This window comes from Otolemur garnettii, unplaced genomic scaffold (genome assembly GCF_000181295.1).
Source record: "Otolemur garnettii isolate 467f Iridium unplaced genomic scaffold, OtoGar3 scaffold00051, whole genome shotgun sequence".
In the NCBI taxonomy this organism is placed as follows: domain Eukaryota; kingdom Metazoa; phylum Chordata; class Mammalia; order Primates; family Galagidae; genus Otolemur; species Otolemur garnettii.
The window spans coordinates 4995609-5020479 of NW_003852446.1; the positions used below are offsets into that span (position 1 = coordinate 4995609).

Genomic DNA, 24871 nt, shown 5'->3' on the forward strand with positions numbered 1-24871 from the left:
CCTTCACTCTTTCTCCTCTTTTGTACAAGAGACAGCAGTAAGCAGGAGAGGAGAGACAAAAGGAAGGGAAGGTGCACCCTGGCATCAAACAGCCAAGGGACAAAGGATTTCTGACTGCCAACCGTGTGCCATGCATGCTGTTAGCCCCTAGGAATAAGAAGCCTGGAGCATGCACTCTGCCTCCAAAGAGTACTACCTTCAAAGAATACCACTGAGGGGGCTTCAAGGAAGACTACTGGGGCCACAGCAATAGGCCACACTTGGGTGACATTAACTCCTTGACAAGCCATATTCCTTTGCATGTAAAATGATCCAGGAAACTAAACATACAAGACAAATAATGTTGTAGTGAATTTTTTTCCATAAGGTTGCTTATTGGAAGCACATATTTATTCCTTTTGGAAGACTTAAAAAAAAAAACAGGGAAAGAATTTACTGAGCATCCTTGGAAATAATCATAGTAGTTCTCAAAATGAGGAACAAAGAAAATACTGCCTAAGAATAGATTTTATGAACTCAGTTATCAGAAGATAGGGGCTAAGGTAAGGGGCCTTCTAAGAACTTGAAGGAGGTAGTTAAACCAGCAAAATTCATCTTTGGTAGATTAGCTATTGTGGGAATAGAGCAAGAGACATTTTTTTCTGTAAAAGTTTGGAACTTGCAAAACTTCTGAGTGATCTGAAACAATCTTAAGAGGCAGGGTTGATGTGATTATAACTGAAAAAAATGGGAAATCTAATTGATTGCATCACAGTATATCTGGAGATTGATGTCAGTAGGAGGAGTGTGGAAGAGGTCACTCATGGAAACAAAGAAAAATGGAGAGCTACTGAGGCCAATGGTGCAGCACTCCTGCAAGCATTATCTGGGCTTAGCTGAGTTCAACACACAAAATCATCCCCTTTGGAACAGGAGGGGGGCCTCAAGAGATACCTGCGAGACTCTTTGTAAGGACAAGAAACTCCTCTTGATTTAATTCTTCGTCCTCCCAGCAAGCACTGGATAAATGTGGTTTCTGGTGGAACTTGGCTTCTAAGGAATCAGGCCCCTAGGGAGCAAATGCTTTGGGCAGGTAGAACCATGCATTCCAGGCTAATTGGCATCTGAGTCTTGTTGCCATTAGTAAGCTAGCAGCCTGCTACCCAGGTAAGACCCTATGAGTCGGCAAAAGCAAGCCTGCATCACAGAAGTCACAAGGACATCCGTGAGCATCCAAGGACAGGTTTCTGAGGCCCTGAGGCTGAGAAGTAGTGAAGCATTCACTAGGGAAGCACCTGTGAGATCTTAGCAATGCCCTCATTCTTGACATGGCACAAACCTTGAAAAGCCCTCCAAATCAAAGCACAGTAGCTCTGTAACACCTTCTTCTGATGATATGAATGGTTTCTCTTAGAAGAACCAAAGCCAGAGACTTTCTTAAAACACCATCTTTCAGAAACACTGTTTCAGAATATCTAATCTAATTTTATTCTTTTAAATGAGTTGTTTCTTCCGTTGTTCTTATTTTTTTGTTGTCCTTTTTTATTGTTGAGGATTCATTAAGGGTACAAGAAACCAGGTTACACTGATTGCATTTGTTAGGTAAAGTCTTTCTTATAATTGTGTCTTGCCCCCAAAAGGTGTGTCACGCATCGAGACCCCCACCCCTCCCTCTTTCCCTCTCTCTGTTCTTCCCTTCTCCTACCCCCTCTCTCCTTCCCTCTCTCTACTCTTCCTTTCCCCCACTCCCCTCCCTCCTTTTCTTTCTCTCTGCTCTCCCCTTCCCCCATCTTCTGTTCTTAAGAGTCCAAGTTCCCTGTTATCCTTCAGTAACAATGACAGAATACATGCATTGTTTCATTAGAAGTCTCAGAATATTTCTATTCTGGTGTTTGATTTTACTGTCAAGGCTCAAAATAAATAGACAGCCATTGAATCTTGGTTCTCTTATAAATAGCTTACATAATGCTCTAAAATATGTACCAAGAAATCAATGGATGCCCTCCTAGAATATCTTGAAGAAAAGGCACAAAGCCTCAAAGAGATAATCTACTAAGTGCTCACAGAAAGAAAGATGGCCAAGAATTCCAAAAGGCCTTGTGGTAACCACCTGAATTCACCACCCAGCAAAAAATCAGCTTCATCAGAATGCTCTGTGGTGCCTTCTGAGTCAAGAGGCCTACTGTTGAATATATGCTGTTTGCTTCGGTCTACCCTAATCATCACAGATCATCCTCTTTTCTGGGTGAATGGCTGCAACCCCAGTCACTGGCAAGACAAGATGACATCTGCTGAAACCAGTGGCAGAATGTTTCAGACTCTGGCATCATATAGTGCCTTGATGTTAATGATTCTAATCATCTTTACACTGTCAACTCAGCAAATGATAGCCCCATCTCCAGTCTCAATGCCACCAATTCACCAGTACTGTAGGTGCAGCAATAAAGGCTGGCACAGCAACCAATGCAAAGCTGGTTGGCTGGTTTTATAGACCAGAGAGGATAAAAAAGGATGTTAGACTTTGAATTTCTAAAAGCTAAGTGCTACATTATACAATCACTTTTCAGCTGTAGTTATCACTTTGTCTGACAGGTATGACTATTGTTTCCCTAAAATTGGGTTTTATGCTTCATAGGGACAAGGTTAAAAGACTTATCAAAGGAATGGTGGCTGTTTGTCTGGGATTTTAGAGATGCCCTTGGGGGTCCCAAAGAGCATTCATGCCCCAAGGAGCAAGCCAGGCTGAGTCTATCCAACATTGACAACTTTGCTCTCCCAGTGCAAACACTTCCCATAATAGCTTATGTAACACAGAGCTTCTAGATCTCTCACCTGAGTGAATTCATTGCCTCACAAAAATAAGACCAGGAACTAGAAGGCAGGGAGGGGAACACAATGAAGGCAACTACAGGCTTTACCCTATTTGTTAAAAAATGATCCAGTTTTTACTCTACCCTACAAAACCCTACTGCCTATCACCACAAAGAGGAAAACTTTATGAGGCAATGCACATGTTAGCTAGATTTAGTCAAGCCACAATGCATACATACTTTAAAGTATCATGTAGTACACAGTGAATATATACAATTTAAAAAAAAACATAACACCTTAATCAGAACCAATAAGGTGGCAAATGTCTAAGAGGACGTCCACTTGCCAAAACTCCCTGGCCAAAGAGAGTAGAGTCACCATGAAGGTCTTGATGTCTACACACTTCAGGACACGACCAGCTTTTACCAGCCTCCCAGAGGCAGGTGAGAAGGGTGAAAGAGGCAGTTGGTATGGCCCCCTTGCCTTCTCTCACTTAGGCCTAGAAAAGATGTCCTTTCAGACAGGTCTGCCAGATCTCTACAGGCTTAAACACCAGACCTGCTACCTAACTCTAAGCCCACAAGGGCAGCAACTGTGTGTATGCTTCTCTTCCAGTCAAACAGCAAGGCAACCAGTCCAGAGAATAGACTCAATGAATGTCAAGTGAGTGAATTAATGAAAATACAACACAATTGTCAAGCAGCAGATCTAGTAAAATATAAGAAATAACATGAAGATTATGCCAATCTGTGGTCAAATGTCTCTACAAATGTATTTTATAAATTCCTAGATTTCTTATTCATGGCTATTCAGTTATTTTTATTTTTTTATGATGTATGATACATTTGGCTTCCCAGGGAAACTCACCAAGACATCAAGATAACTGTGCTGATTTAATCAGCTGAAGGGAAAAGAACCAGAGTTAGCCTTCTATTAGCACTTCACAGTTTTAGCCGGAGCCTTCCCCTGTTATGGTGATGGTAATTATAAAGACTAGAATAGTTAACCTGTATGTGGCATTCACAAATTACCAGCATTGTGCTGAAGAATGTATGTGCATTATCTCAGTAAATATTCTCAACAGTTCAACAAGGTAGGTACAATTATTCTCACAATTTTATGACTGAGAATACTGAGGTTTAGAGACATTCAGTGACTCAGCCTTGGCTACAGAACAAGTAAGTGACAGAGTCAGTTTCCGAACCCAGGTCTATCTGATGCCACAAATTAGAGTCATTACCACTATACTCTGTAAATGTTTTCCAAACCTCATTCCTGTGTCCTATTATTTCAAAACATTTCCAGTCATTACTAAGTGTTTGGTATCTCCTTTTCTAAGTGACTAATTTTGTCAAATTAGTCCAGCATTGCTTATAGTCATCACCAAAAACATTTTAAGTGGTTTTACTTGGTAGAAAATTTCTTTATTGAATGATGAGCTCTTCTCTACAATATGAATTTATTTTCCTCCCTCCCAAAATATGTGCAGGAGACTGGCTGGTAGGGTTGTCATCACTTAGATACCTGCTTCCTGCTCTTATAGTAGTACTTCTCAAACTGTAATATACAAATAGATCACCTAAGAAGCTTACTAAAATATAGATTCTAATTCACCAGGTCTGGGGTAGGGTCTGAACATTTCTAACAAGCTCTAAGGCAATGCTGATGCTGCTTGTCCATGGACCACACTTTGAATATCAAGGATCTAGAAAACATTAGGAAGCAGAATCCAAATTCTCCAGAACCCAAATTCAGATACCAAGAGAGAATAACAAGTGTGGAACAGAATATCCTTCACCTAAACAATATAAGAAAGTGATCAAAAAGCCTAAAAAGTCAACCAAACAGTCTATGGGGCATAGTCTTGGCAGGTGCCAACACCATCTAGCTTAAACAATGACATCTGTTCATCTAAGCAGCACAGACATCATTAAATGTTAGTTTAGAATCCTTGGCAACCAACCCACTAGCATTATCGCTATCCTTCCCATACCCCAGCCCAACCAGAATGGTGATGTGTCAAGGTGAGGTTCAGCATCAGCCAGAGCCTCTGAGCATAAAGAGGGACCATGCTGGGAAACACAGACAGAAGTCATGCAAAAGCCTGAACAAAGAGTCCTGAGGTGCAGAACAGGATGGATAAGACAAAATCACTGCCCCCTTATGCTATAAAGTGCTTCTAACTTTGCAACATTTCTTATTACATCATTAGCGGGAAAATATACTTAGAGTGAGGCAAGCAAGGATGGACGGGCTCATTTCAACAACAGCATCATCAAATGGATTCCCACAAAGAAAGCAAAAACACAGATGAGAGGTGTGTATTTAGAGATATATGTGTACACAAACATATGCAAATATAGCATAGAAAGACTAGCAGGCCTCGCTCTGTATCTACTATATGCTTTCCAGCTACTTCCATAACATTGGCTACTTTACCACCCCAAAGGACCATGTGGGATGCATGCAGTCCACTTACCAAATAGAGCACCCAAGGTTCTCACAGTTTATTTCGGTGCTCAAATATGCCAGGTACTACACCAAGTGCTTTACACACATTATCTTGTTTATATACTCAACAACTCTAGAATAGAGATCACTGGTGCCAGCTGACAGACCAGTCCTATGCTGAACTTGTTTGTTATAGGGTACAGGGCAGCCAGGGGTCCAGAATCCCAGTCCACTGAACATTCAAAAGCCAGTGCTGTTCAAGTTTACACCAAACTCTCCCCTATCCTCCATTCACCATCCCAATCCCAACATGGAAGCTACATTTCTGACAGCATGTGGGGCACTGAGAACAAAGCTAGGAAGACTTACATTTCCCTCCTTTTCAAAGTCAGGCGGAAGTAACTTCACGAAGTTATCAGGAAACACTCCTCGTCTGCCGTTGAGCTCTCCTTCCCACCAGCCTGCATCAATGCAGTCCTAGGAAACAGGAGAACAGAGAATAAGAAATGGGGCAAGCACCCTCCAGAGAGGTCTGACACCCCTTCGGAGAGAATGGAAGTCCTTTCCCTGAAGCCGGTATCTATGAGACAATGGTTACTAAGTCAGTGCAAACCCCAAAGTCAGAGAGGAGAACAAAAGCTTAAGTTGGCTGGGACTGCAGGTAGGGACTAAAAATCCAATGCTACTTTTAGATCAATAAGGTCTGGATCAATAAAGTCTTCTTTTTTTCTCTTTATAAAGATGGGAGAGTATATATTGTCTTCATTTTAATTTTACAGAAATAAGTTTTTCATTAACTGCAAATATGGCTTAGAAAGTATCACATGCACAAATGTCCTCTGTGATTAGCCTGTCACAATTAAAAAGGGCTTTGTGACAGTCAGCCAAGCATAAGAAAAAAAATCACAACTTATGCAAGCTCGTTAATGTGCCGCTCTCCTTCACCTTCACCTTTCGATGTTGACAGGGCACAGTTGTCATGAAAAACCCTTCCTTTGCCTTATAGCACTCAATGTTTGCTTACCAAATGAATGAATAAATGTTTTCATTCTTCCATATCAAACATGCTTCCCTTTGAAGAATCTCTATTCTGCTCATTCCTTCACATGTTTTTTGAGTGCCTACTCTGTGCAATGCACCAAGCCAGGGGCTAGTGAGAGGGCAGCAAACAAAACTAGCAAGAGCCTGGACTTTGCCACAAGCCCAGTGGCCTCATGGTACTCCTAAGCACACAACCTTGTGCCATAAAACCATTTCTAGTTTTTCCCATTTTCAATTGGTTGGAAGTCCAATTTGCTGTAGTTTTATAAACTATCTCACATTGGTCCTCTGTGTCCAATTCCACTTCTACCACCCAAACTAGGATTTGCCTGGCCTACTGTAAACCTCCCTGCTTGGGTATCTCTCCCTGCCCAGTGTACACACAATATACATATTGTAAAATGTGGTGTCCTGTCAAATATGGTGTCCTTGGGTAAAAACCCAGTCTTCAGACTAGTGATCTATAACTTCTAGTTGAAGCCCCAAATTAGTAAAGGCTTTCAAAAAACACTGGTAATACACAAGACTTTTAAAGTTACATCTGAACAAGAAGATGGTGAAGAAAATTGGGGAGGGTCAGTGCCTGTGGCTCAAAGCAGTAGGGCACTGGCCCCATATACTGGAGGTGGTGGGTTCAAACCTGGCCCTGCCCAAAAACTGCAAAAAAAAAAAAAGAAAGAAAGAAAGAAAATTGGGGAGATAATGTTCAGAGACCATAAAGAAACTCCAAGGTCTTCTACACACTAGTGTAGCCAGGAAAAGGACCAGGAGGGCTCAGGCATGAGACACAGAATTGGCCCTTGCTGCAGGTCTTTGTGGAGCCATGGCTTACATGGCTCACCTGTGCCTTGCTAGATCATATATTCCAGAAAGGTAAGGACCACATCTAACTTTTCACCATTATACCCCTAGCCCTATGCATAATGTACCATATAATAAACATTTGTGAAATCAATGAAGATGCTTTCTAACCCTGATTTATGATCTCATACAGTCCCAAACTTGAATTACTATAGGATAAGATGACCTCTATTATATCTGAACTCCTGGCAATTCTATGTGAGTTGGCATAAGGTCAACCTAAGGTGAGAGGTAAATGATCATCACCTTCCCTATCCCACTGGTATCTGTTAAAAGGATAAACTGATCTTAGAAGAGAATATGGTCAGTCCTTAGTCTATTCCCAACCAACAGCAAAACACAAAAACATCTCAAACATCAAGTTCAGATTTACCAAGAACAAAACAAGAGTTCAAAGGCTTCCAACATGAAAGAATGTCTGGCTTTCTGGAAAAATGATAATGAGAAGTTTAGGTAAATAGTCTGGACCTTCCTACGTTACATTACCCCTGAATAATCTAGCATTAGTCCCCAAAGAAGGATTTGCAAATAGGGGTAGTGGTGGCAGGATTTGGTGGCTTCTGAGGTTATTCTGACCCTAAGATGTTATGAATGTCATCTATGATACAAAAAACTTAGGAAAGAGGCAGGGGGTAGAATTTCTTTATCCCTAATCCTTGGAAATTAAGTCTTTTGATTCAGAAGGCTCTGCTTCCAAGAAGATTTGTAGAACTTTTTTTTCTTCTTTCTCTTCCTTTTCTGGATTTATCCTCATCTTTCAAACACAACTTAAAACTCACCTTTAGGAAAGTGACTATGATGAATGCTTTACCATTTAACTAACACTCAGTACTATGCTAATTTGTACTCATTATGTTCCATTCACCAAACATCTCTTAAATACAAAACATATTTAAGTTCTGTAGGCACTGAGCATTAAACATGCAAAGAACATGGTCTCTAACCCCAGGGAATGTAGAGATATGTATACATATACAGACACATGAGATTATGCAAGGTCCTTTTGAGTATCAGGTATTGTTTTTTTTTTTTTTTTTTTTACTGTTGGGGATTTATTGAAGGTACAAAGAACCAGGTTACACTGATTGCATTTGTTAGGTAAAGTCCCTCTTATAATTGTGTCCTGCCCCCGAAAGGTGTGCCACACACTATGAACCCCCACCTCCTTCCTTCCTTCTCTTTGCTCTCCCCTTCTCCCACCCCCCCCACCATGTACTAGGTCATTAATTGTCCTCTTATCAGAATTGAGTACATAGGATTCCTGCTATTCCATTCTTGTGATGCTTTACTAAGAATAATGTGTTCCACTTCCATCCATGTTAATACAGAAGGTGTAAAGTCTTTATCTTTTTGATGGCTGAATAGTATTCCATGGTATACATATGCCACAGCTTGTCAATCCATTCCTGGGTTAGTGGGAATTTAGGTTGTTTCCACATTTTGGTGACTGTAAATTGAGTTGTGATAAACAGTCTAGTACAAGTAACAGTTATTAAATAAACAAGTGCTCTAGTACCAGAAGCAGAGAGAGAACCATTAACAGCTTTTCGAATAATCTTAAATCTTTTCAAGTGTGAAAGGTTTACTTATATGAGGACTGGATACTTCCCTCCACATCATTTCAGATCATCTCATACAGAACCATGTCCCCAAAAGGCACACAAATATTGCTTAGTGCTATTTTTCTTTTAAACTTTCTAAATGGTGCAAATTCATGCTTTACCTTAGCCTTATGCAAATAACAACCCAACAACCCCTTTTTTAAAAACATGTGAGAAAAACAATAAAGAACATTTTAATAAACAAAAACATGTCCAGGATAACTTTAGAACACATGCGTGCATGACTACAGGGAAAATCAGTGCAGAGTGACACATTTATCATATCCCTCTCATTGGTGATGACCAGCTTGGCGGGCTCATCTATACTCTGCTTCCTAAGGAAAACATGAGCAGTGGTAATCTTCACATAATTCAAAGCTAGAAAGGCAAGGCATGATGGGAGAACACAATAAATCTAATTGTTCTGATGGGTATAAGAACAAGCACAAGGCCCATGGATGAGATAAGCACAGTCAAAAGAGAAAACTGCCTGTGTGATTTTGAATACTTGCAGAAGCAGAAAAGAGAGCCCAATGTGGAACAGAAAGCAGGCTCAGGGTGAGGATGGCTGGAGTGGGATGGAGACTTATAGAGAATCAAGGTTTTTTTTTTCTAGCAACAGAAGCTAATTTAAGAGAAAGAGGAATAATTCTGACAGCAAAATGAGAAGTGAAAATAAGTCCTCTTGAACCAGATGAAACCAGATGAAAGAACTAGTCTTTTGATGACAGAGATGAAGTGAGAATTATTTGTATGAGGGCCATACTTCCAGAAGTGTAAAATAGCAGCAAATTCAATTTATTTATTAAGAACTTAAAATGTGTAAGATAGGAGAGGAATCCAGGGGAAAAGAGAAAATCATCATGTCTTCATAGGGCTCCCAAGTGCAGAGCCTAGTGGGAGAGGCAGATGCGAATCAAAATGGCACAGAAACACTGGTGGGAGTGCTAGGCTGGATTTAAAAACTGGCGAGACCAAGAGAAGCCAGGAATCCTAAAGGAGAGAGCAAGGGCAAGGACCATTGCAATGAGAAAGGTCAAAGGCAGGATCACTGAGTGTGAAGAAAGGGAAGAGGGAGAGTGGGACACTGCTCATGGAAGAGAATGTTCAAGAACAAACCAATATCTACGGAATAGTAATGCAAGGTGTGAGGCAAGGCAGTACCCATGAGTCACAGGGGCAGAATGGACAGGCAGGTGGTCAAAGACTTGTGAGGCCAGCATGCCATCAGAGTGGAAGCAGATGTCCCCAAGGAAGAGGGCAGGAGTTGAGTGAACACTGGACTATGAGGCAGTAGCTGACCACTAAGGAGAAGATTAAAGTACTGTAATTTTTTTCTAAACCTGGTATACTACAAATAAATATCAGGACCACAGGTCTAACCCAAGATGATCGTCACTCTAGTGGATTTTCAGATTCTAATCAGGATGAGAAAGGGTAGTGTAGACTAGGAAGGCATGAATTCTGAATGAGGCAGGAGATGGAAATGAATAAAGGAGCAGCATGTAGATGAAAGCTTCCAGGAAACATGATACTTAGAAACTAGCTCTACTGGCATGAAAGCAGAGGAAAGAAGACCTGGACCCTTATCAAGATCATGGAATGAAATCTTACTTCTGACGTATGTTCACTCTTCCATAGTCAAGTCTTCAAAATGGCCCAAGTGTAGGGTGACCAGATTTTAACATCGGTAAGGCAGGACAACACAGCTGGGGGGCAGGGTGGGGGCGGGGCAGGGGACAGGGCAGGGCAGGGCCTGACAACAATGCAAACTTTGATAAGCAGTTCTTGATAATCACTTTTCAGCAATTATTTGTTATTATTACAGTTTAACATTATAAAATTAACACAAATAATATAAAACTCATATTCTGGCGAAATAGCCACATGGCAGCCGAAAACCGTATATTCCCTTCTTGTTCTCCCGCCCCTTTGTGCATTCTTTCCAAAAATCAAGACTTTTTTAAAACGCTGAGGGACACGGGACAAATTGTTGAAAAGCGGGACGTCTGGTCACCCTACCCAAGTGGTATCTCTACGCCTCATCATCAAGAGAGTAAAATATGATTATGTTTCCCTACAAAAAACAAATGATGTTTTTCTTTTGAAAGAATGAATTTACAGCCTTAGGCACTCTGCAGCCCAACCTTTATGTTCTGCATTCTCTGGGCTTATTTGTTCTCAACTAGCATACCAGGAGCAATGGTGAGCTCACTACGTCACAAGGCAGCCATTCCTTATTTTGCCTGACACATTCAAGTGGAACTCAGAGAGAGGTGGAAGAGAGTAAGCATGGGCCATGAACGCTTAAGCCATTCACTAGTAATGAAAGCTCCCTGCATGGCTGTCTCTTGACACACCTGAAAGTCTTTGCAAGGTGTAACGAGTGACACAATTGCTGGTTGTTGTTATTGTCATTAGTGTGTTATATGGACCAGTCCTGAGGCACAGTATGACTAGGAAAGCTTCTTAATTAAGCTCACATGCATTTGTCATGTGACCCAGCACATCATTCTCAGGTGCAGAGGAGCCACTCCCAGTCCCTGTTCCCTTGTGTGAAACCCCCTGGCAGCAGTTCAGACACTTGGGGGGCTGCCAAGGGAGGGATGCCAAGACCCTGGGGTGTGTCTGAGGAAGAAGGCCTTGCCCAGACTTCAACATCGTGCCTCGGTCTGTTTGATCCTGCCAGCCTGGCCCTGGATAACCTGGCTAAAGTGCTCCAGTACTGCACACAACTATCGTGCCAGAGACCAGCTGAGAATGACTCCTTGACACATGGCCTTTGGCACAGAGAGGACCACATGAGCCAGGAGTCACCGCTGAGACCTGGTGTTCCTACCTCTAGTCTAGCCACTTCACATTTTTACAAAAGACAAACTTGCTACCTGGCTTGTAAATTGGTTAAAAGAATGAGCTACAACCTCATCTTGGGCTGCTCTATCAAGAGTGCAAAGCAAGGCTCGGCGCCTGTGGCTCAAGCGGCTAAGGCGCCAGCCACATACACCTAAGGTGGCGGGTTTGAATCCCCAGCCCGGCCCGCCAAACAACAATGATGACTGCAACCAAAAATTGGCCAGGCGTTGTGGCGGGCGCCTGTAGTCCCAGCTACTTGGGAGGCTGAGGCAGGAGACTCGCTTGAGCCCAGGAGTTGGAGGTTGCTGTGAGCATGATGCCATGGCCCTCTACCCAGGAGGATAGCTTGAGGCTCCGTCTCAAAAAAAAAAAAGTGCAAAGCAAAATATTACATGAGTAGCTCTCAAATCTGGCTACACATTTAGAAATACCTGGGAATTTTAAAAAATCTTGATGCCTGGACCAGGTCACACACCTATTAAATCACATTTTCTTTTTGAAGTGGGGAAGGTATAGGAAATCAGTGCTTTAAAAAAGTCCATAGCTCAGGGCAGCGCCTGTGGCTCAAAGGGGTAGGGCGCCGGCCTCTATGCCAGAGGTAGAGGGTTCAAACCTAGCCCCGGCCAAAAACTGCAAAAAAAAAAAAAAAAATCCATAGCTCATTCCAACGTGCAAGTTATGAATCAGTGATTTAGACCACTATTTCTCAAACTGTAATATGCATACTTATCACTTAGGGATCTTGTAAAAATGCCAATTTGGATTCAATAGGTCTGGGACAGGTCTGAGATTCAGCTTTTCTAAGAGGTCCCTGGGTGATCTCAGTGCTGCTGTTCTGTGGACCATACTTTGAGTAGCAAGGTTCTTGAAATGGTATGCTCTTGAAAATTAGGATCTTATCTTCACACCTTTGTATCTACCTAATACCTAGTAAAGTACCTGGCACATAACAACTGTGAATAAATGTTAGTTGAAAAGATGAATAGATGGATGGGCCAATCTTCCCCCAGACTGTTACTGTATTTCTCTCAATTTTCAGACATCAGAAGTAAGGTCAAGTTGAACAAAGAGAAGGCAGGTACAGATTGGCTACACAAAGTAAGCTTCATCTACATGATCAGGCTTACCTACTGATCTGCATTGAATTTGTTACTGGTTTATAACTATGGTAAAAACTTAGAAAGTACCCCCTCAAGGGTACGCCACATTTTGTCAGGCATTATAAGTGTCTTCTTTGAGTTTAAATGAGAATACACAACTTAGAAATGTATATTTCAGGCTGAGTGAGGTGGCTTACTGCCTGTAATCCTAGCACTCTGGGAGGCTGAGGCAGGTGAATCCTTTGAGCTCAGGAGTTCAAGACCAGTCTGAGCAAGAGCAAGACCTTGTCTCTACTAAAAATAGAACAACTAGCTAGGCGTAGTGGCATATGCCTGTAGTTCCAGCTACTTGGGCAGCTGAGGCAAGAGGATTGCTCAAGCCCAAGAGTTTGAGGTTGCTGTGAGCTATGATGCCACGGCATTCTACCAAGGATGACAGAGTAAGACTCTGTCCACCCCCACCCCCCAAAAAAGAAATGGACATTTCAAATTAAAAAAAAAATGAAAAGAAAACAATGAATTCACCATCTGGACCAAATGAAAAAGAGACATACTCTGCTCAGTCACTCCTTCTGGTAGTCAGCTGTCCCTATACTCTCTAGTACCAATTTCCCAGAAGTTATCCAGTGTGGCTATTTGTCATAACCTTCCCTGATGACTGATATTATTTGAGGAAAAGGTGAGCAGTGTACAATTTCAGTGAGGCTGCTAAATGAGCCTCAGAGTGCCCCAGGAGGGGCTTATATCCTCAGCATCCAACAGCAGCATGGAAAGCACTGCGTAGTATTAGCTAATGAATGCCTTCCACTGGAGCTTGGGGGCAGGTGCTGTTGAACGGAAGTTCCACAGAATCTGGAGCCCAGGAGCACTCGGCTCTGTCTCTGCTTGTTAACACCTCCCCAAGAGATGCAATTATTCTGCATGGCTTGGATTTCTCCTCAGAATTTCCAACTTCCCGTAAGTCAGTTACTAAAGCAGGCTCATCTACTACATATCATGGTTTATGAGGTAACAGGAAGAAGAAAAAAAAAAGAACTATGGTCTCAGTGTCAGAAGAAAGGTTTGACAGACCATAGTTAAAGAGGGAAGCCAGTCCTAAAGACAAGCCTACTCAAGAAAATGCCACATCACAAGTGCCAACACTCCAGATAATCGCAGCTTAAGGAGTCATTCCCTCTTCTGTGATACCAGGAAGTCATGACCTAGAGTTCAACTACTTGTCAAAAATCTTGGCTTCTTACTGGGCAACATCTTTTAGGCTTTGCTATACTAATTTCTGCTTTTTTATTTTACATATTACACAATTGGTAACAAAATATTGGATGGATAACACACAAAAAGAAATAAAAACTTCCTTTTGGACATGCTAATGTTAACTGAAGCACATACTGATGCTAAAAAATGTACAATGAAATGCATCCATGTCTTTGACAAGCTACTCATACCATACCTCATATTTTCCTGCTTCTTCACAGATCTAGTCATTTGTGATTATATCATCTCAACAGCATGCACAGTTGAGAGACTGAATTTTGCCATCTTCCTTGCAAGAGTGTTGACTTTTGTTATGGTGGGCAAGTTACTCTTTGTATTTGGGATTATATCATCTCAGCAGCATGCACAGTTGAGAGACTGAATTTTGCCATCTTCCTTGCCAGAATGTTGACTTTTGTTATGATGGGCAAGTTACTTGCAAGATCAGCCTGACCTGATAAACCTTGGTTTATAGCAGTGTTTTTCAACCATTTTTATCTCATGGCACACTTGAACCTATAGTTAAACTTCCGTGGCACATTTACGTCAATCAAAAAAGAGAATAAAAAAAGAATATACTTACTGTGCTTTGACTTTCTTTTAAAATAATTTAATTAATGATCTTATGAAATTTTCTTGGCACACCAGTTGAAAATTTAGGTTTACAGGCTTTGTTCTGTAGCACTATTATAGGGTAGCACTATTATTATTATTATTATATAGGGTAGCACTATTCCTGTGGCTGGTTTTTCTTATTCACAATTGGTTTCCAGGGGTGCTAAGCACTCCTGGTTTTTCTACTCTGCTTGGCCAGAACTCCAACCAATATCTCCCATCACTGGTAATCTCTGAGATCAGCTTCCCAAGTTCTTATTTTTTGCCAGGCCTAGTGGAGTCTTGCTCTACTAATCCCAAGCTTAGTATTTGACCAAAGACTCCAATCTACAGATTTCTGGAACTCTTTATTTGTACAGCTCATTCCTCTGTAGTTCCCAGCCCTGAGAATTTGAGTCATCTCAGCAGTGCTAACTTACAATTTTTATCTCCTCTCCCCCATGAGTCTGCTGCTCTTTGTTTGGGTGACACTGCCCTGTGCTGCAATTTAGAAATGGCCTCCAGGCAAAAAGCCAGGATTGACATAAAATTCACTTTTATGCTTCCCTCTCTGCAGGACCACCTCACTGTGCTACACACTGTCCAATGCCTAAAAACAGCTGCTATGTATATTGTGTGCAATGTTAGAGTTGTCCACGGTAGGAGGTTATGCCTCATACCCTTTACTCCATCATAGCTGCAACCAAAAGTTGTATACTCCCTTAAAAAGATTGTTTCTTTAATTAGAGTGAATTTATTTCATTCTAGATATAATAGAACTTTAAGCTCTATCTTTAAAAGTCTGAGCTATTTCAAGGTCTAATTCCCAAAAGAAGTCCTAGAGAAAGAATGTGTGAAATGAAGATACATACGAGGGTTTTTAATTATCCTAGAGTTTCCTTTGCCAGTCATATGTTCCTTTCTCTAACAAGGAAGGTGAAGTATTCCCTAAGGTAAAGTGGAGCCATCATTAAACATCTTTATACAGAAAGACAAATACTGCAGTGAGTTAGTGCCACCCAACCCTTTTCAGATAATGGCACATAGGCAAAATGATAATATTTTTATGACATCCTGCTGGAGGCCAAAGGTTGTTGAAGGCCTTCAGCCCAGAGGGGGTTTCCAACCACCTAAGGCCTCTCCCATTCACCCTGGAGAGCTCAGAGGACCATTCTCCTACACTCATAGCACATGGGTTAGGAAATAAATGCTACAAACCTTTGAGTACTGATGTCACTAAGAAATAAGAAAAGCTGAAACCAAATTTCAGTCCCCTAAAAGAGAACAGAGTTCCACAGGCCATAAGACAGTCACACAGGCAGGAATCAGAAAGGTCTGAGGGGATTTTGATAGAAGACAACCAAGGGTAAAAGCCCCAAAGGCCTCAGTGCTCACAACCTGTTTCCCTCTTAGAAAAAGATGTCTTTCTTCTTTCCCTTCCCCCCTTCCTCCTTTCTTTCTTTCTTTTTTTTTTTGAGACAGGTCTCACTTTGTCGCCCTCGGTAGAGTGCCGTGACATCATAGCTCACAGAAACCTCAAATTCTTGGGCTCAAGCAATCCTCTTTCCTCAGCCCCCCTGAGTAAATGGGACTACAGGGACTCACCACAACACCCAGCTATTTTTAGAGATGGCGGTCTCACTCTAGCTCAGGCTGGTCTCCAACTTCTGAGCTCAAGCAATCCACCCACCTCAGCCTCCCAGAGTGTTAGGATTACAGGTGTGAGCTACCGTGCCCAGCCAGAAAAAGATGTTTCTATGTGAAGACTCTTCAGAGAACAGAACCCAACAAATACTGCCATGTTGGCCCAATTCCAGGGTCACTGTTCATTATAGGTACCTCCTAGAATTGTGGGACATGGCTATATAGTTTACACACAACACATAAACCAGAATTACTTATTGATTTCTTTATTCCTTTGCAGTATTATTTGATCTTAAGTCTTCTCAGAAAATGTTTATGCTTTTATAGACTTTATTCCAATTTCAGAAGACTTCCTACCCTCATAAATCCACTTCAAAGGTCAGTAATCACGTGAAAAGAAGATTCTTATATTAGAGAGGGCCATTCCCATGTCCTTGGAAACTGACTAAGCATGCTGGGAGACATTAATGTATATGAGAACATAAGAACAAGTCAAACACAGAATACAAACCCTAAAGGTAGCATTTTTACCTGTTTCTGTCCATTTAAACACAATGGACAGATGCAAATTTATGTAACAGTATGTTTTGACAGAAACTTCCCATTTTCTACTTACTAGGTCATTTAACACTTAATGTTAAATCTTTGAAGCTATTTCTAATGGCACTTTTAGCTTATCTATAGCACATGGCTAAAGGTACAGTTCCCTTCTCCAGGAAGTGCCTCCTGTAGTTGAGCTTTCATTTATCTTTGGAGAACTGTATTGACTGAAATACATGCTTTCCTTCCATTAAAGGGATAGTAGATATGACTAGAAATCATCTTGGCTCATTGATAAAGACAGCGGCATTCATAAAGCATCTTTTAGTATGTTTTAAAAGATTTTCTTAGCTCTTGGAATCTCTCTTAAGAGATACAAAGAAAGCTGTAAAGGGCAAGAAGGGGCAATCTTCATTTCACAGATAAGGACTGGGAAGGAATAAAAGATAAAGAGCAGAGCCATGACCATTTTGAAGGTCAAGAACACTGAAGCCAGCTCCAGCAGCTATTAGCAAATACCTAAAGTCCTATCTTCTACTTCTATTCTTCACCAGCAAAATCTATATTTCTTTTAAAAAGTTTTTCCATTAGGAAAACATTTCTTGCCTTAAAAATTTGTTTGGTGCCTTTTAATTTATACTTAGCCGATTTAGCTTCTAGGCCTGTGCAGTGAGTGAAAAATACAATTCCCAAGTCAAATCCAGGCCCTCAGGCTGCTCAGCTGAGTCCAGGCCAGACCAATAGAGTACGGCTACATCTGTTTGCTTCCTTGGTGGGTGGGGGGGAAGAGACACAGGGCCAGGGAAAGACTCCAGTGTGAAAGATCTATGGCCTTGTATTATAAAAGATATATTCTGAGGAAGACTCAGAATAAAACCAGGGTCCTTGGAATTCATGCAATTATGTATCAGGCAATTCCTTACTGAATACTGGGGCTCAGATGGCCTTGTAAGAAAAACAGACCAGCCAACAACATTCTCTTAACAATCTCTCTGCAGAACAAGTTTTTAATTTTGCTTAAGTCCAATTTAGCAATTTTTTCTTTTATGATTTATGCTTTTGGTATCATGTCTAACAACTCTTTTCCTATGCTTTCATAAATGATGTTTTATGTTTTACATGTAGATATATAGTCCATTTTGAGTTAATTTTTGTATAATTTGTAGGTTTAGGTTGAGGTTCTTTTTTTTTTTTTTTTCTGGCCTGTGGATGTCCAGTTGTGTGAACATCATTTCTTAAAAATATTATCCTTTCCCTCTTGTCTTTGTACCTTTGTTAAAAATTAATTGGCTGAAACCAATTTATAGCTTTCTTATAAAAGCTATACCTCAATTATAGCCCAAGAAGAAGGGGAAAAGGGAGAGGCAGGGGAGGGGAGGAGAAGGATGGATGGAGGGAGAGTAATTGGTGGGACCATACCTACGGTGCATCTTACAAGGGTACGTGTGAAATTTACTAGGTATAGAATATAAATGTCTTAACACAATAACTAAGAAAATGCCGTGAAGGCTATGTTGACCAGTTTGATGAAAACATTTCAAATTGTATATAAAACCAGCACATTGAACCCCATGATTGCATTAATGTACACAGCTATGATTTAATAAAATAAATAAATAAATTGATTGGCTGGATTTTTATAGATCTATTTCTAGATATTTTATATCAGGGGGCCAACAAACTACAGCCCATTGACCAAGTCTGTGCTGCCATCTATTTCTCTATAAGCCACAAGCTAAGAATAGATTTTACATTTTTAAATGGTTAAAAAGAAATCAAAAGAAGAATATTTCAAGGAATGTGGAAATTACATGTTATTCACATTTAAGTGTCCATAAATAAAGTTTTATTGGAATTCAGCCATACCTATTCATTTACCTCTATGGCTGCTTTCGCTCTGCAATGACAAAGTTGAGTAGTCATCACAGAGACTGCAGGGCCCACAAGGCCAAAGATATTTACCCTCTGGCCCTTTACAGAAGTTTGCCAAACCTTGATCGAAGACAGGGGTCCTCAAACTTTTTAAACAGGGGGCCAGTTCACTGTCCCTCAGACCATTGCAGGGCCAGACTACGGGCCCCGGGACGAGTAGGTTGCTAAGCAGGACAGGCAGCAGCAGCAAAAACATCCAGCAGGCTGGATAAATGTCCTAGGCAGGCTGCATGAGGCCCGTGGGCCGTAGTTTGAGTACGCCTGATCTAAGATATGAGGATCCTTGAATGCATCCATGCAGAATTTCAGGGGCTCTTTGAATACCACTATAAAAAATACCATCAGGATAGAAGCTTTGAATAGAAATGCTGAAAGCCCTGAGGAAAGCAGAAAAAGAATGCATTTAATAGCTGGCTACCCTTTCTAACTAGGACTAAAATATAAAAGCCTTAAGTAAAACTATTCTTAAAAGAATGAATTTTACTAAACTAGATAGCTATAAACTGAAGAAATTTTAAATCTAAAAGGCATTTATTTTAATGACTCTTCTTAAATATCTGAGTCATAAACTAAAAATTATTTATAATATGAAAGATGACAGGTTAATATCATTAATATAAGGTCTTTATAAAAATCAATTGGAAGTGATATATAAAATTTTTAAGTTCAGTAATCATTTTTTAAAATTCAGAATTAGTAGAGATTAAATCATATTAGCAGAGATTAAAAAGAATCATATTATTCAAGGATGACAAGGACAGAGAAATATTCTCAGACATTCCTGTAAGGAAACAAAATTGGCACAATCTTTCAGAATGTGCCCAAAGATGCACTGATGCAGCATTACATTTAGCAATTTATCATCAGGAAATAATAATTGCTAACATTTACTAGCATCTATTATGAGCCAGGTTTTCGAGGTGCTTTATCTACTTTAACTCATTTAATCTTCTTAAGACTGAGAGGTAGGTACTATTTTCACCCCCATTTCACGGATGTGAAAACAGAGGCACAGAGGTCACATAGCTCGTAGAAAACAGCAGAAATAATTATGTACACAAAGGCTTATAAACAAGGTGATGACTATATGCAACATGGTCTAAAATAGAGAAAAACTGGAAATAACTAAATATAAAAGAGGATTATATTCCTCTGTCCCTAACAGTAGGGTGATAAGGAATCATTTATCCATGTTACCAAAGATAATAATTTTTGACAAAGAAGGTTATTACAAAATAGTGTATATAATATGTTCTCGTTTTTATTATAAACTATAATTACATGCATGTATGGAAAGAGTCTGGAAGAACAATTGCTAAAATATTAAGAAAGGTATGTGAAGGTAATAAGGTCACCAGTTTCTTTGTAGTTTTCTGTTTTGTTTTCATCTGTTTCTCCAAGAGTATTACTTAAAAGTGTATCCAATGCCACTTTTCACCTCAGAAAGCATCCATTTTAATAAAACGCAAATGTAAAGAGCTTTGAGATAGTAAGATAGGAGCTATATAATTGCAATAAATTACTTTTATTCTACGAAAAGTTAAAATAAATAATTTAGAAGAATTTCAAGGAAAGTACTGACCTTAATTTCAGAACAGTTCAATATACCAAGAAAGAACATTCAGTCACTAGGCATTTGTCATTTCATCTTCCTAAAATAAGTTATCATAGTAATAACTATTACTTAATTTTATGTTTCTAAAGCAATTTTAGCTACACCATCTCAGTTAATCCTCACAACACCCCTCTCAGAGTAACACAAATAAAAAGGCTGGAAATAGAAAACAGAAAAAAAATGGATTTTCTCTAATTCCTTAAGACACCTGGATTTTTCTGTGCGTTTTGGGGAAAAAAAGTGTCCCAAGATGGTGTTCCAAAGATTACTGATGTCCTGCCAACTTAAGCATAGCATTCTGGAGAGATATGACAATTAGGCTAAACAAACACAGGGTCCCTTTAGACAGTTTTATATAATTTGTGGAGGCACATGAATCTGAAAATTTGCATCAACTGCAAACTCATCCGTCCATGACGCAAAGGAAAAATCTGTAATAACGACTATCAAAATTTTGACTGTAAAAATGACTGTTTACTGGTAGAACTAAAGATATGTTCTCCCACCCAAAGCCCTACATTTACCATCCTTAGCTAATTTAAAACTGTGTGTTTGTGGTGGCAAACAAGCTTAGTGAAGAAGAGTTTCGATCAAATGTACTTAGACTGTCATGATTCTTCTCACCCAGATCTGTGTCTTGGCTGGCTACTTTTTTTTTTTTTTTTTTTTTGCAGTTTTTAGCCAGGGCTGGGTTTGAACTCCCTACTTCCAGCATATAGGGCCGGCGCCCTACTCCTTTGAGCCACAGCGCCACCCTTGGCTGGCTACTTTTAAGAGAAAAAAACAACAGCAAACTGTATTCTTTATGCTTTCAAATCCTCTGAGATCTACTGTGACTTCTGTCTTGAATAGGACATACGCAATCTAACATGACAGGCCATGCTGTAAGAAATATATTCAATGACATAAATGATTCATTTGCTGAACACAGACATTTTTCAAATATGTGTAAACCCAGATGATCCCAGACCTATGCTTAGCTTCCTCATTCACTCATAAAACATGTCCTTCTAATGGGTCTGTCAACATGTTATCATCTTCAGGGTGACACTGGCTAATTTATTTCTCACCCTTGGGACCATGTTAAATCCTTGCATTTGAGCTCTGCTAAAAGCTTCAGCAGTTCAGAAAGAAAGGGTCAAGGCCAGCAATCGATTTAGCTGATTGGCTTTCTTAAATGAAGCTAAGGCTCTTTCTTGAGATTCCTAAAGCCATTTCTCTTTGTGGAGGCAAACTTACTTCCTGTGGTGTAGGAAGCAAGGAAGTCTGAAAACATTTTTCTCATAAATAAATGTTTAGCTTAATTAATGAATTAATGGGAACGAGGCAGGAAGGGGAAATAAAGATTTGAACAAACAAAAGAACATGCAATCATCAAATGACTTAGGAAGGAGCTCAGAACTCCCACCTTTCTTTCTTTTCTTTTATTTTTATTTTTTTCCCCATAGTAACAGCAAGCAGAAAGCTAAGTGGCACCGGCCTGGAAGAAAAGAGGAAGGCAAAATATGCTGAGCATGAGAAGAAGGCAGAAGAAAGCAGTAGAGTAGGAGGGCTTCTGCCCCCAAAAGAACCACTGTTAGCCTTGGACCAAGATCATCAATCCCTCCGCACTATCATTTCATTTTCTTTAGCAGTGACAGTGAAATCAAAGTCACAGATAATCGAGAAACCACCAGAGTGATGTCCTGACCCTAAGAGAGCAGAAATATGGATTCCCAAATGCAAGTGTCAGAAACAAATGGATGGGTTAATGGCATGGTAATGTTGTTTTTCTGATAAGTAATAGTAACATCATTAATTTATAAAAGAAACTCCACAGGCACTTGCTTTAGATATCCAGCAACAATGAGTAACTCTCAATGAGTAGGCAAGTGTCACCTCTGGAAGTGACTTAGCCCCACAGGAAATGGAGACCCACACACAGTTGCCACCCTGCCCAGCTCCCCACTTCCAAGAGCACTCAATGGAGAGTGAGGAGCTGCCTCTGTTCTGGCTCAGCTACTGACTTGCTGGGAGTCCCTTGAAAAGCTGCTTCAGTGCTCTGGGCTTCTGTTCCTCCTCTGTAGTCTGGGGAGAAAGGGCACAGTCCCACCTAATTCCCAGGGCTGATATAAGGATGAGGTGAGATGCTGAGTTCTGGGGAGACTCCTGAGGAAAGAGGGATAGTGATGAGGGTCCTGAGCTCTTGCTGCCAATGGCCCAGAATCTTGTGCTGGGGAGCTGTGGCCCTGAAAGGAGATCCAGTATTATTAAGTTAAATGCTCGACCATTGTCTGGGACAGGAGGGAAGAAAACATGCTGAGATAGAGAGGAAAGAAGCTGGTTCTCAATCGGCCCATACAGCATGTGTAGCTCTAAAGGAAGGGGAAAAACTCTTGGTTTAAATTTTCTGGTTACCCTTTGTATCATCCCTCAGCATCTAACACAGTACCTGGAGAAATATTCCAGAATGAATGAATGTTATGAGGGAAAGTGAAAAGAGTGCAAATTAAAATTGCTGCCAATAATCTTTGGTGGAAAATCTTCATGGTTCAAGGAAAGATGACTACACTACTGGCATTAGGGGTGCCACTAAGTGCCTTTAGCTTGGAGTCCCCATTTTCTCTACTGGTTTCCTTCCATGAACATCAATGCTAGCTTATATCATTTCTCTCCTCTTCCCTCCATCGCCACCACTCCATAATTTTAAACAATATTATCATCTTTCTATGAGTTTATCTTGATATTGTTAGGTAGGCTTAAAATAGTGAAGAAATGAGGATTGTATATGCTTTCAGGGCCATAGACACAGCTACCCAGGGAAGCCTTTTTTTTTTCTTTAGAAAAGAATCTCACTTTGTCACTCTCAGTAGAGTGCAGTGGCGTCATAGCTCACAGTAACCTCAAACTCTTGGGCTTAAGTGATCCTCTTGGCTCAGCCTCCAGAGTAACTGGGACTATAGGCTCTCCCTCTTGCTCAGGCTTGTCTTGAACTCCTGAGCTCAAGGGATCCACCTGCCTCAGCCTCCCAGAGTGTGAGGATTATAGGCATAAGCCATCACACCCAGGCGGCCTTCTTCTTCTTCTTTTTTTTTTTTAAAAAAGAAATATCTAGAAAAAAAAATAAAAAAGAATTACCTAAAGGTCCTCATTTACAAAGAGGTCACATGGGAAGCCCTTTCTCCTGGAGGGTTAGAGGGGGCTGTGAGGAAACTGCTGTTGCACTGAGGCCAGAAGGCTGTTAGCCAAGAGTAGGAGCATGGCCCCTCTCCACAGCATGGCATACCCTCCAATGGCGACTGCCTCACAGCTGAGCCCTGGCATGGCTTCTGCCAAGCTGTCCTGAGGCCTGCTTTAGGGAGCTCCTCCAGTTGGAAACCAGACCCAGAAGCTTCAGAACCTTTTCAAACACGCTCTGAGCACAAATCAGGAAGACAGGGAGAGATGGGGGTGGCAGGAACACATATGCAGGAGCTATTTTTGAGTGACTGGAAATAAAAGCTAAACACAGGTGTGTTCTGCATGAGTGGAAATGTTCCCAAGTCTGCAAGAATTCTTTATAAATAAACTAAAAAACAAACCATTCAGGTTGCCACATTTCCTCCTAGTTTCCAGGGACACACAAAAATAGTTTGGGTCTTTGCACATTATTTCAGGAACCACAGAGGGCTTACAGACACCCACTAAAGGTGTCTGACTCATTTTCTAGAAAGCCACACGAACTGACAATCTAGGGCTAAAAATGAGGGCAACGCTTGCTCTGTGACTCCTGTCACAGCGCGGAAAAGCAGGGCAAAGGGAAACCACCTCCGCTGATACAAAAGGTGGAATTCAGGGTCACTGAAGAGCCGCCCCTACAAGGTAAACACAATTCGGGTCTTCCACCTCAACTCATACATGCAAGAAAGATGCTCATCAAAATCCATACTGAAGAGATCATGGTGAAGCTATTGATTTCAAAATAGTAATAGTATGCAATCAGCTCCGTGAACTTCTGGGTAACTCCTAACTTAGAAGAAGAGGAAGAATTTTCTATAACATCAGCAAGGTTTTATAGGCTCCAACTCCATTTTTCCCTCTTTCAGCGGACAAAATATTTATGGCATGTTTTCTTTTCAAACTCTTGCTAAATTTCCCCCAGTGTGAATTCTTAACTATTTTCAGTGGATTTTTCACCATTTTAACCTACTTAATGTCACAATGTTCTGTTTCAGTCCCAGCAGCAAACTGGACCCAGACGCAAGACCTCATTTCTGAGGTCCGAGAAAGAACAGTAAGAATTGAGGTGAAAATTCCTAGGATTATCAGTGCTGCTGGCAGACCCCTACACAGTGTCTTAGTAAATCCTCATAATAGCCCTATGAGGACAGCTTTATGTCCCTTGCTTTATGGCCAAGGAAACAGGCTCAGAGGGGTTAAGTAACATACCCAAAGAGGTATGACCAAGAACAGTGGCACTGGGATTCAAACCCTGGTTCTCTGAGCTGGTAGCCTAAATGACACTTGTCATCTGAACACACTACTTCCAGCAAACTGGAATGCTAGGTCAAGCCTGGCAGGCATTTGGTAGAAGTAAAAGTTATTAGGAAGAAACTTAATATCCCAGCAGAGCATAT

The 24871-nt window shown here is 40.7% G+C and overlaps 1 protein-coding gene across 8 annotated transcripts in view; it reads right to left on the reverse strand.

The window, feature by feature from the left end:
- The window catches only part of SH3KBP1 (SH3 domain containing kinase binding protein 1), a 357471-nt gene that overhangs the window by 72626 nt on the left and 259974 nt on the right, over positions 1-24871 (reverse strand). For all 8 annotated transcript variants that reach the window (XM_023514341.1, XM_003791888.3, XM_023514340.1 and 5 more), the window contains one exon: positions 5611-5718. In XM_023514341.1, the coding sequence (XP_023370109.1) occupies positions 5611-5718 (108 nt within the window). The remainder of the gene's footprint in view (positions 1-5610; positions 5719-24871) is intronic.